The sequence below is a fragment of the Argopecten irradians genome, chromosome 12 (assembly GCF_041381155.1).
Source record: "Argopecten irradians isolate NY chromosome 12, Ai_NY, whole genome shotgun sequence".
Taxonomy (NCBI): domain Eukaryota; kingdom Metazoa; phylum Mollusca; class Bivalvia; order Pectinida; family Pectinidae; genus Argopecten; species Argopecten irradians.
In genome coordinates this window covers 9,828,385-9,844,321 of record NC_091145.1, presented here as the reverse complement: position 1 = coordinate 9,844,321, position 15,937 = coordinate 9,828,385, and the positions used below count along the sequence as shown (strand labels likewise).

Here is a 15,937-nt window from a genome sequence, read left to right as displayed (position 1 = left end):
CTATTAGGCCCCACCCCTCCTGCCCCCAGGGGGTCAGAGCCAAAATTTATACAAGTTCTGTTCCCCTTCCCCCAAGGATGTTTGCGGCCAAATTTGGTCACAATCCAAGCAAAACTCTAGGACAAGTAGCAATTTATAGGATTTACCTCTATTTCCCCTATTGGGCCCCATCCGTCCTGCCCCTGGGGGGCCAGAGCCAAAACTTATACAAGTTCTGTTCCCCTTCCCCCAAGGATGTTTGTGGCCAAATTTGGTTCCAATCCCTGCAGAACTCTATGACTAGTAGCGATTTAAAGGATTTACCTCTATTTCCCCTATTGGGCCCCGCCCCTCCAGCCCCCGGGGGGGTCAGAGCCAAAATTTATACAAGTTCTGTTCCCCTTCCCCCAAGGATGTTTGTGGCCAAATTTGGTTACATTTCATTCAGAACTCTATGACAAGTAGCGATTTAAAGGATTTACCTCTATTTCCCCTATTGGGCCCCGCCCCTACTGCCCCCAGGGGGCCAGAGCCAAAATTTATACAAGTTCTGTTCCCCTTCCCCCAAGGATGTTTGTGGCCAAATTTGGTTACAATCCATGCCAAACTCTAGGACAAGTAGCGATTTAAAGGATTTACCTCTATTTCCCCTATTGGGCCCCGCCCCTCTTGCCCCTGGGGGATCAGAGCCAAAATTTATACAAGTTCTGTTCCCCTTCCCCCAAGGATGTTTGTGGCTGATTTTGGTTACAATCCATGCCAAACTCTAGGACAAGTAGCGATTTAAAGGATTTACCTCTATTTCCCCTATTGGGCCCCGCCCCTCCTGCCCCTGGGGGGTCAGAGCCAAAATTTATACAAGTTCTGTTCCCCCTCCCCCAAGGATGTTTGTGGCCAAATTTGGTTACAATCCATGCAGAACTCTAGGACAAGTAGCGATTTATAGGAAATGTTGACAGACGGACGGACGGACGGACGACGGACGCCGCGCCATGACATAAGCTCACCGGCCCTACGGGCCAGGTGAGCTAAAAAATGTCATCTTTTCCTTACTATTAGATCAAAAACAAACATAGAAAAATTCAATCTATATATTTGTTCTCGATCCTGATCGACACGATCGTCATGGTGTTTGAATTGGTACTGACACTAGCAGGTAAAGGAAAGTAACTTTTAACCAATTGTAACATGTACTGCATTAGGTAGACGACATTGAAATCAATTTCATTGACAGGTATTTAATTTCAGAATACAATACTTTGCAAATTTTGCTGTCTGCAATATATTATTAATATCTAAACTATTACAATATATAGTATTTTCCCTGATAGCGATAAGTATTGCAATAGTAAAAGTTCTAGGCAAAAGCCACCTCTCTAGATACAATGAAAACAAACTACATCATTTGTTCCTGGAATATGCCTTCTGTTCTTGTATTTTCTGCTATTAGTTAATCAGAACATATACCTCACATAAAGGGAAGTAACTCCAGCTTCACTACTACATACAATTTCCATCAAGAGGCAATTGCAATTTGAAAGCAGGATTGATGACTTTGATTTATGACAATGATTTTTATAACTCTTTCCATACTATGTATTCTTTCTGAATCATGTCCGTGAAGTAGTTTTCCTGTACATTTGAAGTGGTCAAAATTAAATGTTGGCCAATGTGTGTGGATTCTACTTATTTTTTTAAAATTCAAATGGTTTGTGCAAGCATTTAGACTTATGAAGAAATCATTTTGTGTTAAAACGTGCATCAGATTTTTGAAGTTAACACCCCTGTGCAATGCAATACCAATGCATTGATATTTTGAATACAATAGGAGATCTACGTATACAGAAAGACTGAAGAGTCAGAATTATCGAAGACACCAATGTCTCAGTGATAAATCTACGTGCGCATCCCGAGTCCTGGACTCACAGAATTTTAAAAGTACCCATGAAATTTCTGGGAATGGGTATCTATAACACTGTGGGACCCATTGTTTTCACTAAAACCATTGAAAAGGACCCACGAACAATAATCGTAGATTGAACACTGATGTCTGAGCCAACTCCTTGCACTATGAATATAACAATTCTACATTTAAGTGTCAAGATCGCTCATGGGTAATGGGTATAAGGAAATAATGTCCTGTTGCTTGTCTATCAATGACAAAATCAATCGAGCTGGTTTTCTGTGGCATTTAAAGCCACATGCACAGGTGCAATAATATCTGTCTATATCTTTTGTGTAAAAATAGCAAATAAATAAATAATAAACATTTTATAACTCTAAATTCAATACAACTTTGAGATAAACACAAACTTAAATAATCAGAATTATATTGAGTACAAGATATAAGCAGATGGGTACTTACCAAACTGAAGTTTCGCTAATGAAGACTTCTTTTTTCTGGAAAAAAATAAAATAAACAAAAATGAAAGTTTTGTCAGCTAAAGCTATTACAGAATGACCGTTTATCCAAACATTCATGATCAGTGAAGTTTAAACACATTTATCGAAACAAATCTTATATTCAGGAATTTTACACTTGGTATATATAATTATCACAAGTACTTTATTTAACCTGAAGCTGAACCCACATATGATTTCTGTCTCCGTCAAACAATTTTCCAAACACAACACAATGATATATAATAAGCAATCTTAATAATATAATCTAATCAAAATTAGTACCTGCAGTATAAATAGTAAGACAGTGAGTAAAGTTGATTAGCAGTCACAGATTCTATAGGACTATATATATATAAATATTCAGTTTTTATCTTGTAAAAGAGTCAACTATGTTATGTATACACATATATGAATGCCAGAAACATTGCAGTACAAACAAAAAGGTAAGTATTAAATTGCAAAATTGTTCCTGTATATATGTAAAAGGAGCAGAACAGTGTGGTTTGTACATATAAAATGTAATTGTCTCTGTTTTGTTTTGTTTGTTTGAGTTTTACGGCCCATCAACAACTAAGGTCATTTAGGGCCAAACTACAAGTCAGGCATAAATAGCAGGATATAAACAATGACTATCTAAAAGATCAGGATAAGAAAAGTACAAGTAAGAACTAAAACTCGATAGCTGATGGAGCATGCATTTTTGGCTCAGTCACGGATCGGTAGTGCCATAGTTTTTCACATCTGGGACTCGGGTTCAATTCCTGGTTGCATTTTGGGGCTCAAGAAAATAATTTCACATATATGGTAGAAATATATATATATATATTAATACAGAAAATAAGTATATTACAGAATATATAAATTTATTATTATAATATATACTGGTATAACTAAGGAAATACTAAGCCAAGAGCTTCGAAGTACAGTGGTCCTGCACTGCTCATGAAAGGTGGTACCAGACCACGATTTTTATGCAAGAAAAGGTCCCTATATATTCCCATTTATGATTTGGTGGTACGTGAAAAACGATAGTGCATTGAATGTTTTATGTAATAGGGTATGTAGACTAATGACAATGTATAGACAATAGTTTAACAACTATGCCCCTAGCTAACTATTCTATGACCATGAGTATATATCATATACATCCTTGGAATAGAATACATTTCAGTGGCAGAAGGAATATAACCACTTCTTTTTATACGCTCGCATTTGACAGCTCAGCGACTAGCTTACATATATAAAATTGAACAAGCTAGAGGGAATCTAAACATCGATGTATTCATTAGTCTTGTGAAGTTGGATATCGAATCTAGACATCACCAAGTTCAAGTTCCCAAAACAAAATTTACCAGAAATAACTGCAACGAAAAACAAAGCTGGATACTTCAACGTTATTTAATTACAAGTAGCCGTGAAGAAAATATTGCCTTTCATCAGATGATTATGGATTGAAACAGATTGAAATACACATGAAATGTTTTCATTACCAGTAACGGAAGTTGTTCAGCGGAAAAGGAAATGGATAGGGAATCCTCGCCAGATGTCGCTTATATCATTTTTACCACACGATTGGGGAATCCCTTTAATTCTTCTTTTATTATATTATTCACGTCGATACCGAAATAAGACTCAAGTCTTAAAATAAATAAGTTGTATTTTTGAGGATATTTTAATGCCATATAAACTCAATTGTTTCATTTTGCCACACATGTCACCCTTTTCCGGAACTAATGAATCCGTACTTAACTCCAACTACTGTTTACTTTCAACAACCTGCTTCCGCTAAACTTGACAGTCGATGTTTAGGCTAAAACATCTGTGAAGATGATTCCGTTGTAGTGTAACCCATTTTACCATTATCTCACTGAGTGGTAGGTATGCCAGCGTCGCTTTAATCACACCAATACAGCTGGATTTATCTTAAGGTTGCATTTTTGTGAGAGTTCGATTTTGTTATGTCTGGTCGCGTGTGGGTGTTGCCCCTTAGCAAATTATTATACCACAATTGTTCTAGATTCATGAAAGAAACTTTACACTGAATCATTATATGCGTTATTTTCTACATATTACAGTATGAAAAAACAATACCTAGGTATACATATACGTCATGTAGCATCATGACCGTAAGGTGTGAGCCAACCAAGCTATACTGATTTTTTTTATTATTTTAGATTGAACTGTTGAATACTTTGTATGTTTTATTCAATCCCTTCCATAGCAGCAAGTGGGTTGTCATTTAAGAATTTGTTAATTTTTGGAAATGGAGGAAGGCGATACCGGTAAGATTACTCCAACAATGTTAGAGTTTAACATGACGATATACTTTTTTTTGTAATCAGGGTGGAATAAGACCTCATACATGTGTAGGAGTATGGTAAGACCTGGCAAAAAACCTCCCAACTATAATTATTAACGATCAGCATTGTATCTAGGTAGTTATAATTTAGTTGATTGTTTCTTTTAATGTAATAGTGAGAAGATGGCGACAGCTGCAGAAGTTAGGGAGGGTTTCCTCTGTCCTATGTGCATGAAAGACCTGGGCACTATCTCCCAACTGCAAGGACACTTTGAAGAGGAGCACTCCGCTGAGGATAAAGATGTTCTTCAACAGCTCAGGGGTATCTAATAGATGTTTCACACAATAAAATATATAATCTTATCTTATATGGGTCTAGCAATTACAAGTGGATAGGGATATCTCCACCCCAGTATAATATTTTGGCTGGACAACATAAGGCTTGCTGAGTGTTGACCTGTCAAAATCTGACACAAGAATTTATTGAAATACTTCTACCCCTGTCCAATGTACAAACCCATGTTTGATTATTTAAAATGATGAAATTTCAGTAATGTCAAGCATTTTCATGACATCATTTACTGTGTATGTTACATGAATTGATTGACAACATTATTGTCTAGCACATGCACATGAGCTGTACACCCTCTTGTGTAGGATAGAGTTGCCCCTTCTTTAGCGAAACCACAAGATAACACAGTGAATAATGGGAGGTCACTTACTGTGTACATGCCTTTTTTATTTATATGCCAATTTTTACCGATTTCTCTCTATGATTAATTTTATTTGCCAGGTTAAAATTATTTGAATTCATTTGCAATTCCTTTTCAGGGAGATTTTTTATAATTTTCTGATCAGAACTTTCTCAAAAGCATTAAACGTTAGACGTTTATCATTTTCATATACTAATGAAATAAATGTATGTAGTTTTTAGTATGTAATGAAAAATAACAATGACCTAACTTGTGGAGACTATGTTATGTTATCAGGATTATTTGGGAAAACCATTAAGAAGATATTAGGAGACAAAGATTCCCCTAATAGCACAGAGGCTGCTGGTACAAGCTCAGACAATGGTCAGCAGGGCTACATCCCCGCCCCTAGTGTAGCAGGGTATGATCCATCCCTTTGGGAGCCACAGGAACCAGGTAAGGTTTTAGTGTATACAACAAAAACATTGCAATATGGCAGAATCCCAGATTCTTTACAGTTACAGAATATATCAATGCATGGAGAGAATTTTGATTTCTGCATCATTTTAAGACTTATGTACATTTGTATTTAGTAAAATGGTTCTAATGGTAAAGTAATCTACTTTTAATACCAAATTATACATAGTGGGATTTGTATTATTTAAGTGTTGTCAAATAAAAATTTATTTATCAGCAGCTGGTATTTAACCCATAAGAAAGCCCATTTCATTATCTTTGAATAATCTTCAATTTAAAGATATTAATAAAATGTAGTAACTGTTGCTAAAACTTAATAGTATTGAAAAAAATGCTTTATTAAATTTAAACCTGTCAAGCATTTGGTGATATATATGTAACCTAGAAACCAGATATATAATACTAATACCTATTGTTACAATAACATTTGACCTTGACCTTGTTTTGTAGGACACGCACACGGTCCTGGACTGACCTATTTAAGACACAGAGAGGGGCTAGAGTAGACAGGTTTGTGGTAGAAACCAATAAACTGATCATCCGACTAGATAAGCTTACTGGACAAGATGCTCCAACTGAGCCTAGTAAAAGGAAAGGTAAGAAATTCAAATTACTTTTCCTGAGCCTAGTATAAACACAAAGAGGCTCAGTAAGCACCCACTGGGCCTCATAAGTAGAATGTACCAGAAATCTTCAGGTTTTATTTGGATTAATATTCTATTAGCAACCAAGTCATTTAATACGGACGTGCCAAGGTTAAGAGGTGGAGGAAAATCCAGAGTACCAGAGAAAAACTATCAACCTACCAGTACGTTCAGTACCAGGTTACTGTTCCACATAGGATTCATATTAAAAAACCAGAGGTGGAGTGCTAGTGATAGCTATGTAGTGGTAAAATTTTGGAACATCTTAAGCACTCAGTCTCAGAGTCACAAGTTATTACCTTACAAATTTCTGTTTACAGTTTTTAGTATATAATCTTTCGTGTATTTGTAAGGTAATTTAATGATATAACCAGCTTTTGATAAAAGGAAATCAACGTATTGAGTATGGTATTTCACTCTTTTTTTATGTAGCCTATGAGAGAGCCCTTGTCCCCTGGTTACCTGACAAGATGATCCCGTCGTGTCCAAGTTGTGGGCGGACATTTGGTCTCACCAGGAGGCGCCACCACTGTAGACTTTGCGGAGACATTATGTGTGACAAATGTTCACACTTCATGCCGTACACATTCGCCAGTAAGGAAAGATATTCTCAGATGTACAATTGTCAATTGTATGCGTAGAAATAAATTCCATTTTGCAGTTTCTACCAGATAAAAAATCTTAATGGACAGTGCAATTTTTTGACAAGTTTTAATGTGTCTAATTGATTTGTTATAAATTCATATGTGATGCCAAATATTTTCAATTTATGAATACAAGCATACAAAAATTACTGTATGTAACCCTAGTCAATACTAGCCGCAATATATCGCTCGGCTAGAGAGAACTTCTCTTTAGCTCGATCGGTTGAGCGTCAGACTAGTAATCCAGAGGTCCCGAGTTCGATCCCTGGCAGAGGCAGGTATTAAATTTATTGTAAATCCTGCACCCTGTTACATGTAAATGAAGTATATGCAAAAAATCTGCTTTCAAAAAATGTAATTGAAACATTTTTACCCATTTGTCCACTGAAAGAATTCTTAAAAATACTATTTGTACTATGTAAGTAGGAATGTAATGTAAAGCATTGGTTGGAAGTACAGAAAAGCTGACATTGTAAATATGAATTTAAAGTAAGGTGTTTGAATTGTAGAGAAGCTGACAGACCCTGCTTTCCAGACCGGTGCTGAAGTGGGATTCCTAAGGCGTAGTGGCAGTAATACTAGTCTGAACTCCCTCATGGGGATGGATGGGGACCCACATATACGGACGTGTGAGAACTGTCGGAAGCTTCTGGAGCGTCGCGATCAACAGATGGAACAGAGAAATTCCCAGCCACCTATTGTACTTATGTACGAGGTCTGTGAAATTTATGTACTGTTTCAATATTACAGTAAACGACCACCTGCATAAAAAGATTACTTTTTTGGGCTACAAAATGACCCATTTCAACACAATGCAGCCTGTGTATAAAGACCACCTGGTTATGAAGACTATTTTTCTTCTATCTCTTTATAGACAGGTTTGACCGTAGTGGGATTTTATTTTACTTGTCTTCATCGTTTTCCATAAGAGGTGTCACTGTCATAAGTAAGGAACATGTGACATATGAATGATTGTAAATAATGTTAAGATATAAATTGTTGTATTTACAAGTGTTTTACTTTTGTGTCGTAGAAAATGAGCCAGTACATTGAGAATTCCAATGACCTGCTCGCTGAGTACATGCCTATGGTGGAGTCTCTAAGGTTAGTAATGGGCGCCAGATGATGGTTTTTCTCCGGGTACTCTGGCTTTCCTCCACCAACAAACCTGGCACATCCTTACATGACCCTTTCTGTTAATAGGACGTTAAACTAATAAAACCCAAACCTAGTGTCGCTACCAGTATACTGAAAAAAACATCTATATCAATAGACTATGATGAAGTTACAACACAAAACAAATTCAGGATTCCTTGTGTAGATTTATATTCATTTCGCAGTTTTGTGATGTTTATTAGGCTCGTGAAAGCACATCAATGAGAGACCAGATGAGTCAAAATGTACTTTGTTAATTAAGCTATAGTGATTAGTATAGGATTTTGGTGGTGAATTCTGCTGTTCTCAAAACACTTCAGCTTGTCATTATCTTGTTGTATGACTTACCTTTTCCATGTTTTAAGTGTCAATATACTTTTCAATGTTATTATTACAGTAATGGGGAATCCACACATAACCTGAGGACAGCCCAGCAGCTGAGGACGAAAATCCTCAAAACTTATGAGTTAATCGATGGCCTTAGGTGAGTAACATTGAAAATTACCTGTAATTAATATAACTTAAGAGTTAATTGATGGCCCAAGTTAAGTAGTATTGAAATTTACTTGTAATTAATCGATGACCATAACCATGGATTTTTAGGTCACCTGAGACGAAGTCTCAAGTGACCTATTCTAATCGCCTTTTGTCCGTCGTCGTCCGTCGTGCGTCGTCCGTCGTATGTCCGTAAACAATTTACATTTTCGACTTCTTCTCCAAAACTGCTGAAGCAATTTCAATGAAATTTTGCGCAAACCTTCTAAGGCATAAGGCCAATCAAAATTGTGAATTATATGGTCCCCACCCCCCTGGGGGCTGTGGGAGGGGCCAAAAGGGGTAAAATTGAGTAAAATTTCAAAAATCTTCTTCTCTACTCACAGATGTCGTAGAATCAAATACTCTTCATAGATAGAAAGGTCTTAAGGTCCTTTACAAAAATTGTGAACTATATGACCCTGGGGTCTCTAGTTTCCTCCTGGGGAGGGGGTTAAGGTTGACCGTCCCTTCTGGTTTCCTCTCGTGGATTTCGTTCATTTTTTGATATTTTGATTTTAGGTATACCCTGATCACAAAAACTGCATAAAATCATATGTCACCGGGTTAATTTTTCTTCTAGTGTTGCTTAAGGATATGTGCAAATGACTTAACAATCCGGATTTTAATGATTTTTAAATAAATAATTTTTCCTCCCTGTATCATCCCTTAACATATAAATAAAATTCCTGTAACATGTTCATACCTTCACTAGGTGTTATAGAATTCATAACTATATCAAATAAGCTGGGTTTTCCACAATAAAACGAAATATCGTTATTTTAAAATTATATCCGGACCCAATTTTAGTGAAAAATTGCATCAAAATAGTAATGTTTTCTTTTTTTTTCGAAAAAATGATCTCAAGAAAAATTGATTTTTTAGAATTTCCATGAAGATTGGCTTATTTGCAATACGAAAAGCCAATAAAAATTATACCTCACCGATTTATTTTTCAAATTATGACCGATTTGCTTCCTAATACCCCTTAAATTTTGGTCTGAAAATGTTAAAAAATAGGAGAATCCGTAGCACTTTTCAACGTTTTATTTTATCCATTTACCCTTGTTAGTTTTTACCGCTTTTTACACCTTTAGATTGATACACTTCATGTAAACATTCGAAAAGGTTCTAGACGAAATATTTGCTGGAATGCCGATTTCAGAAGTGAGTTGTAATAGATGGGTACGGAGAAATAAAAAAACGTTTGCCGGGATTCGGATAGCGACGTAACAAACATATGACGTCACAGAAGGGACGGTCTACATTAAGTTTACTATACTTTATATTGAGAAAACACATTTTTGCGCATTATTTGGTCATTTGTAATAGGAAATGAGTCAAATGTTGTCAGAATTATCAGTATTGAGATGGCCATTTAATCCTATTAACAAATTTTCTATAACTGACCCCCAGGGGCCTTAGAGGCAGGGTCAAAAGGGGTCAAATAGGCTAAAACTTCAAAAATCTTCTTCTGAAATTCTGGATATGGTAGAATCAAATACTTTTCATAAATAGAAAGGTCTTAAGGTCCTTTACAAAAAATTGTGAATTATAATACCCTGGGGTCTCACGTTTCCCCCTGGGGTGGGGGGTCAAGTTTACTATAGTTTATTTTGGGAAAACACATTTATGAGCATTTTTTTTGCTCAATTTTCATTGGAAACGAGTCCAAACTTGGTTAGAATTATTAGCCTGAGATAGCATTTTTAATATCATATCCACATTGTGAGTCATAGTCCGAATAGATGAAGCATTGTCGAGGTTAGAAAATCTCTTTCTTTTGTAGAAATCTGGACTAATATGGTATAAACATCTTGACCCCCTCTATGCCAAGAGCATGAGATTAGTACAGTGTGTACTCACCGAGAGTATGAATCAAAGGTCTGACTAATGATCATCTATAGTACGCTCAAAGTACTCAAGATTGGAGACCATATTCATCATACTAGACACCAGAGAAAGAGTGAGATACTCTCTCCTGTTCTAACCCACCTAGAGCGTCCTGAAGAGGGACCCGCACCCCAAACATCCACCAGTTTTCAGCCCTAATTTTCCCCCCGCCACAACCATTTCTAGGTGCCCCCGCCACCCGTCTGACGGGGGTCCCAGGGAGATGTGTCGGTAGACCTATGGTACGCTATTATCTAGTAGGATGTATATGATAATATATCCAATAGAGTCTACCTTCACCACCAACTAACCATAATGACTCTAAATCCAATGTGAAAATGATGCCCACAATTCTCATAAAATTTGTTTTCCCCTGTCATTAAATGAGCTATGACTTATGTTTAGTCATGATCTCAATATGCCGTCATTTGTAGCGCTAAGATACTCGACTGTCTATTGTGTGTGTGCCGCGCCTGTCTCCCCCCCGTAGACATTTGATTAGCCTGTATGAAAGAACTAACTAGATCTATCGTCGAACCATACTACTACCGAATTTACACACATGATACTTGGTACCCCTCCCCGGCCCCCCCCGTAACCACCCCACCATCCCCGCGGCCCGGGCCCCAGCACGCGCCCCCCCCCGCCCCGGCCGGGGGCCCCAAAACAAGGTCATAATAGGCTAAAAACTTCAAAAAAATTTCTATTTAAATATTCTGGTAAATGGTTTATAATCAAATAACACTTTATAGATATGAAAAGGTCTTAAAGTTTGTTTATAAAAATTGTAAATTATATGACCCTGGGGTCTCCTGTTCTCCCCTTGGGGAGGGGGTCAAGTTTACTATAGTTTATATAGGATAAACACATTAATGAGCATTTTTTGCTCAATTTTCATAGGAAATGATTCAAACTTGGTTAGAAGATTTATTAGCCTGAGATAGCATTTTAATATCATATCCACATTGGTCCTGGCCGACCCCCTGGGGGCAGGGGGGGGGGGGGGCTAAAAAAAGGGTCAAATAGGCTAAAACTTCAAAAATCTTTCTAAAATTCTGGATATATAATAGAATCAAATAATTATAGATGGAAAGGTCTTCTGTGAATTATATGGACTTACCTTTTCCATGTTTTAAGTGTCAATATATTTTATAATTTTTAATGTTATTATTACAGTAATGGGGAATCCACACATAACCTGAGGACAGCCCAGCAGCTGAGGACGAAAATCCTCAAAACTTATGAGTTAATCGATGGCCTTAGGTGAGTAACATTGAAAATTACCTGTAATTAATGTAACTTAAGAGTTAATTGATGGCCCAAGTTAAGTAGTAGTATTGAAATTTACTTGTAATTAATCACGATGACATAACCATGGATTTTTCCTTCTTTCTGAACATAGAAATTTGGAGAAAATTTTCCCTTTTCTGAACAACAAGGTTGGGTAGTAATACCATCTTCTGAAATACAGAACTATGTATTATAACATTATTTGAAATGCATTTATAACAGTTTTTGATGATGAAATACTTTGAATTTCTGCTGAGAAAGATAACGTGGCCCAAGTTTTAGTTAAGACATTTTAAAATATTTCAACAAATTGATCAACAATCTTTTGACTTCTGAGACAACGCCTTTACACCTTTGTCTGATGAAGGAGACAATGTACACTCTGTGCTATAGTCGTCAAACCATCACATAAAAACATTCACTTGTTGTCTTACAAATATCCTTTACATAAATCAATGTTTTTTTTTCTGGTTTTAACAATTAAAGAATGAATTGGATAAATGGTTCTCTCAGTACTCACAGTACTTTGATTTTGTTTTGACAGTAAGAGAATGAATCTGATGACTGATTCCCTTTGTACTTTCGCAACATAACTTTGATTTTGATCCAGAGATACTCAGACCCCGACACCAGACTAAGACATTGTCACAGATAGTTGTCTAGTGTAGGGCCAGAGCACACGGCTACATTAAAATGTGATTGGAACATCTCTGGCTAGTTTTGACGGTACAATAATGTTTACAGTATTTAAGTATTTGCAGTACTTTGATTTTGTTTTGACAGTAGGAAAAAGAATCTGATGACTTCTTCACACAGTACTAACAGTACTTTGATTTTGTTTTGACAGTAAGAAAAAGAATCTGATGACTTCTTCACACAGTACTAACAGTACTTTGATTTTATTTTGACAGTAAGAGAATACTGCAGCTTGGACTAAACACTGAGGAGGGACCTACAGCCAAACAGGTCCAGCTTCAGAAGGCCATCCGTATGAGAGCCAGTAATGTGATGCAGGAAAATGTTATTGGTCTACAGGCCTTACCTACAGAGGAGCAATACGCTGCTCTACAGGAACGACGAAAACAACAGGTGCAACGACGCATTGCTATGGAAAGACAAGCAACCCTGGAGGCACAAGAACGTGAAATGAAACAGCGAGAGCAACGAGAACAAAAGGACCAACTCTCAAAACCTGTAGTAGGGGGTTCAGGGTCGTCATCATCGAATGCCAAGGTGAAACAAAGAGAAGGGAAGGAAAGAAGTGGTTCACAAATTCTGTCCGGGTGGATCCCGTCAGAATCCACCATTAACTTTAACGATAAGGATGATCCGATGATACAGCAAATGAACATTATCCGAGGGTATATAAAACAGGCCAAACAAGCACAGAAACTTGACGAAGTCACCATGCTGGAACAAAACCTCAAGGAACTAGGTCAGGAATATCTACGGCAACAGAATCAGTCATAGTCACATGGCCCATACATCAGTTGGTTCATGTAGTTATAGTGTTACCATAGTAACAGACAGTCAATCAGATGCATCATTACTATGGTTACAAAGGTGTGGCTTCATGGCAACAGTATTGTAAGTCAAATTTTCTGTGGTAACAAAATCAGTCTTCATTACAATAGTCAAAAGACAGGAGGCATGTGTTTTTGAGGTTTATTCCTGTAGTAGGTCTATCGGTATAACAACTAGATTGTTGGGGAACAAACCCGAGACCTCCAAACAAGAATCAGATGCTCAACCCAGTCCAGTCCTGTTTCACTTTCTGTATAGATTTATAAATCCTTGTACAACCAGGTGTCCAATTTAATAAGTTAAGTAAATTTCTGTATATAAATTAAGAGCGAGTAGAACAACTATCCCTTGTATCATAATCAATGTTTTATAAAAATATGCATCTGTAGACACTTTAAAAACCAATGAAGATTGATCAATGTCCGCAAACTTCCCTGTGTCTTGTACAAAGTACAGCCTTTTGTCGTGGACCCGTTGAGACAATGTTGTGTTGTTTATACTTAGTGGGTAAAAACCTACATTCCCTATCGTACGTTTGTAAGGTTTTAACATCCGTAGGCGATGTTTAACCTTTCGTTGTGTGTGGATAGTTGTCATTAGAATTACCATTGTGAAAAATGATTTTTACAGAAAACTTCTTTTACAATTACATAATTATGAGTCATAAATTCATATCAGTGTGCAATAATATATATGTTTTCCAATATTATTTATAAGCATTAGTTGATTTTATGTATTGATTAAGATGTTGCTGATACATATTCAAATAGCTGTGCTGAATTCCATTTTATTGCTACCTGTTTTCCATTGCTTGTATGCAGAATGCAACTTTTTCATTGATTCTGTCTTTTTGTTTGGCATCAGGGTAAATTTTTGTAACATTTCATTGGATATTGGATGAACATTTTAATATGACAGTGTGATGGGAAGTTGGTTCATTGAATGTCAAGGTCACTTTGTTAAAGGTAATTTTTTAAGATCATATTGAAGATTGAATTAAGCAGACATCAACGTCAAAATTCAAGGTGAAATATTGTCATATGAACTTGCAGAGGACACAAAAACATAAATCAGTCATAAATGAATATTCAAATGTGCTTTTTCAAACATATACAGTACATGTATACCATAACTCTCAAGATGTTCCTCGTAGGTAATTAAGATAAAAAATTTACTCAAAAGGTCATCATTACTGTCGATGCATATTGTTTTAAGTGAAACAGAAATATACCTAGATAGATATTGCAAAATCTCTTCAAACTTAGAAAGGTATTTGCACTGCATTATTTGTTTTCAATTAACTGTAGAATTAATCATCAGAAAGTTCATATGTTTTTTTTCTTGTCTTTTATACTTCCAAATTTACCTTTGTACAAAGTGATAACTTTACTACATGTATTCTTTAATAGATTTTAGAAAAAAAAAAATGTCTTTTTGAATTATAGAATTTAGAAAAATGTCCTTTTGGAACATATTTTAAAATTTCTGAACTTTTTCTAATAGTTGAATGCATGTACAGATAGTAAGAAGTTTCTTTTTAATTAACTCTTTAAACTGTAGAACATCCCTCAATCAAAATATCAATTGTGGATTTTTCAAATTCTTCAAATCATTTCTTTTATATGTCTAGTCTATGTATTAGGCAATATCACAGGGTTTTGGTACTCACGTAAATTCCATTTGTGTTAAATATATATACATAGTTCCAAGGGCTGGGATCTATGTCATATCCCTGTGGATAATGTGAAGAAACAAAAATGTCTTTATTCATCACTGTTACAGAGTAACATTTTATTATTGTGATACAAATGTAGTGTAAAATAAAATGCCTTCATGTCTTTCATTGCTTTTCACGATAATTATGAATGATTGTTTTTAAATTCTACTTATTCACCAATATGTTTCCTTCCAACAATTACCTCTTCCCCGAATATTTTTTGCAAAGTTTCATTATAACGAGTTTTAAGTGATTCAACTCGAGTTTTAAGTGATACAACTAGCCTAAAAAGATTCTTTCCCTCTCCTGAATTTTCAATGTACTTTGACGCTATGGAGAGGTATGGAGAGATTTTATGGGATGAATAATATTTGTTTATGTTTTGGTATGTTCAAAAGTTTGTGTTAACTGTGGTTGTGTTATATTCATGGTGGCATTAACTGTTCTGTGGTGTTAAATTTCTAGCCATGCAGTAAAGAGGAAAATTCAAAATCCACAGACCTGGAAAATATGGACTGAAGAAATTGAAGGAAATTTCCCACTAAATTCTTCATATAAGGTATATTTTAGATATGTTCTAGAAAAAGTACCATACTTACCTGTTATGATGTTTCATTGTTGGAGATCCATGGTAGGTGAAACTACGCTACACTTATTGTCATAAAGTAGTGTAACGCAGCAAGTCA

The 15,937-nt window shown here is 36.0% G+C and overlaps 1 protein-coding gene and 1 long non-coding RNA gene across 4 annotated transcripts in view; one reads left to right on the top strand and one right to left on the bottom strand.

Moving 5' to 3' along the window:
• The window catches only part of LOC138336044 (uncharacterized), a 31,274-nt gene extending 27,317 nt beyond the window's left edge, over window positions 1-3,957 (bottom strand). The window contains exons 1-2 of one of the 3 annotated variants that reach the window (XR_011210381.1): window positions 3,873-3,957; window positions 2,345-2,379 (exon numbers count right to left, since the gene is read on the bottom strand). This is a non-coding gene — a long non-coding RNA (uncharacterized lncRNA). Of the gene's footprint in view, window positions 1-2,344; window positions 2,380-3,618; window positions 3,643-3,734; window positions 3,760-3,872 lie in introns of those variants that run through there. The other 2 variants (XR_011210382.1, XR_011210383.1) reach the window with 2 other exon arrangements.
• A 171-nt stretch (window positions 3,958-4,128) lies between these two features.
• LOC138336159 (rabenosyn-5-like) lies at window positions 4,129-13,650 on the top strand. Its single transcript, XM_069285496.1, has 9 exons — window positions 4,129-4,256; window positions 4,858-5,003; window positions 5,671-5,842; window positions 6,301-6,446; window positions 6,927-7,088; window positions 7,648-7,853; window positions 8,172-8,242; window positions 8,691-8,777; window positions 12,922-13,650. The coding sequence occupies exons 2-9, from the start codon at window positions 4,865-4,867 to the stop codon at window positions 13,478-13,480; spliced, it is 1,542 nt and encodes a 513-aa protein (XP_069141597.1). The 5' UTR covers window positions 4,129-4,256; window positions 4,858-4,864; the 3' UTR covers window positions 13,481-13,650.
• The last annotated feature ends 2,287 nt before the right edge of the window (window positions 13,651-15,937 follow it).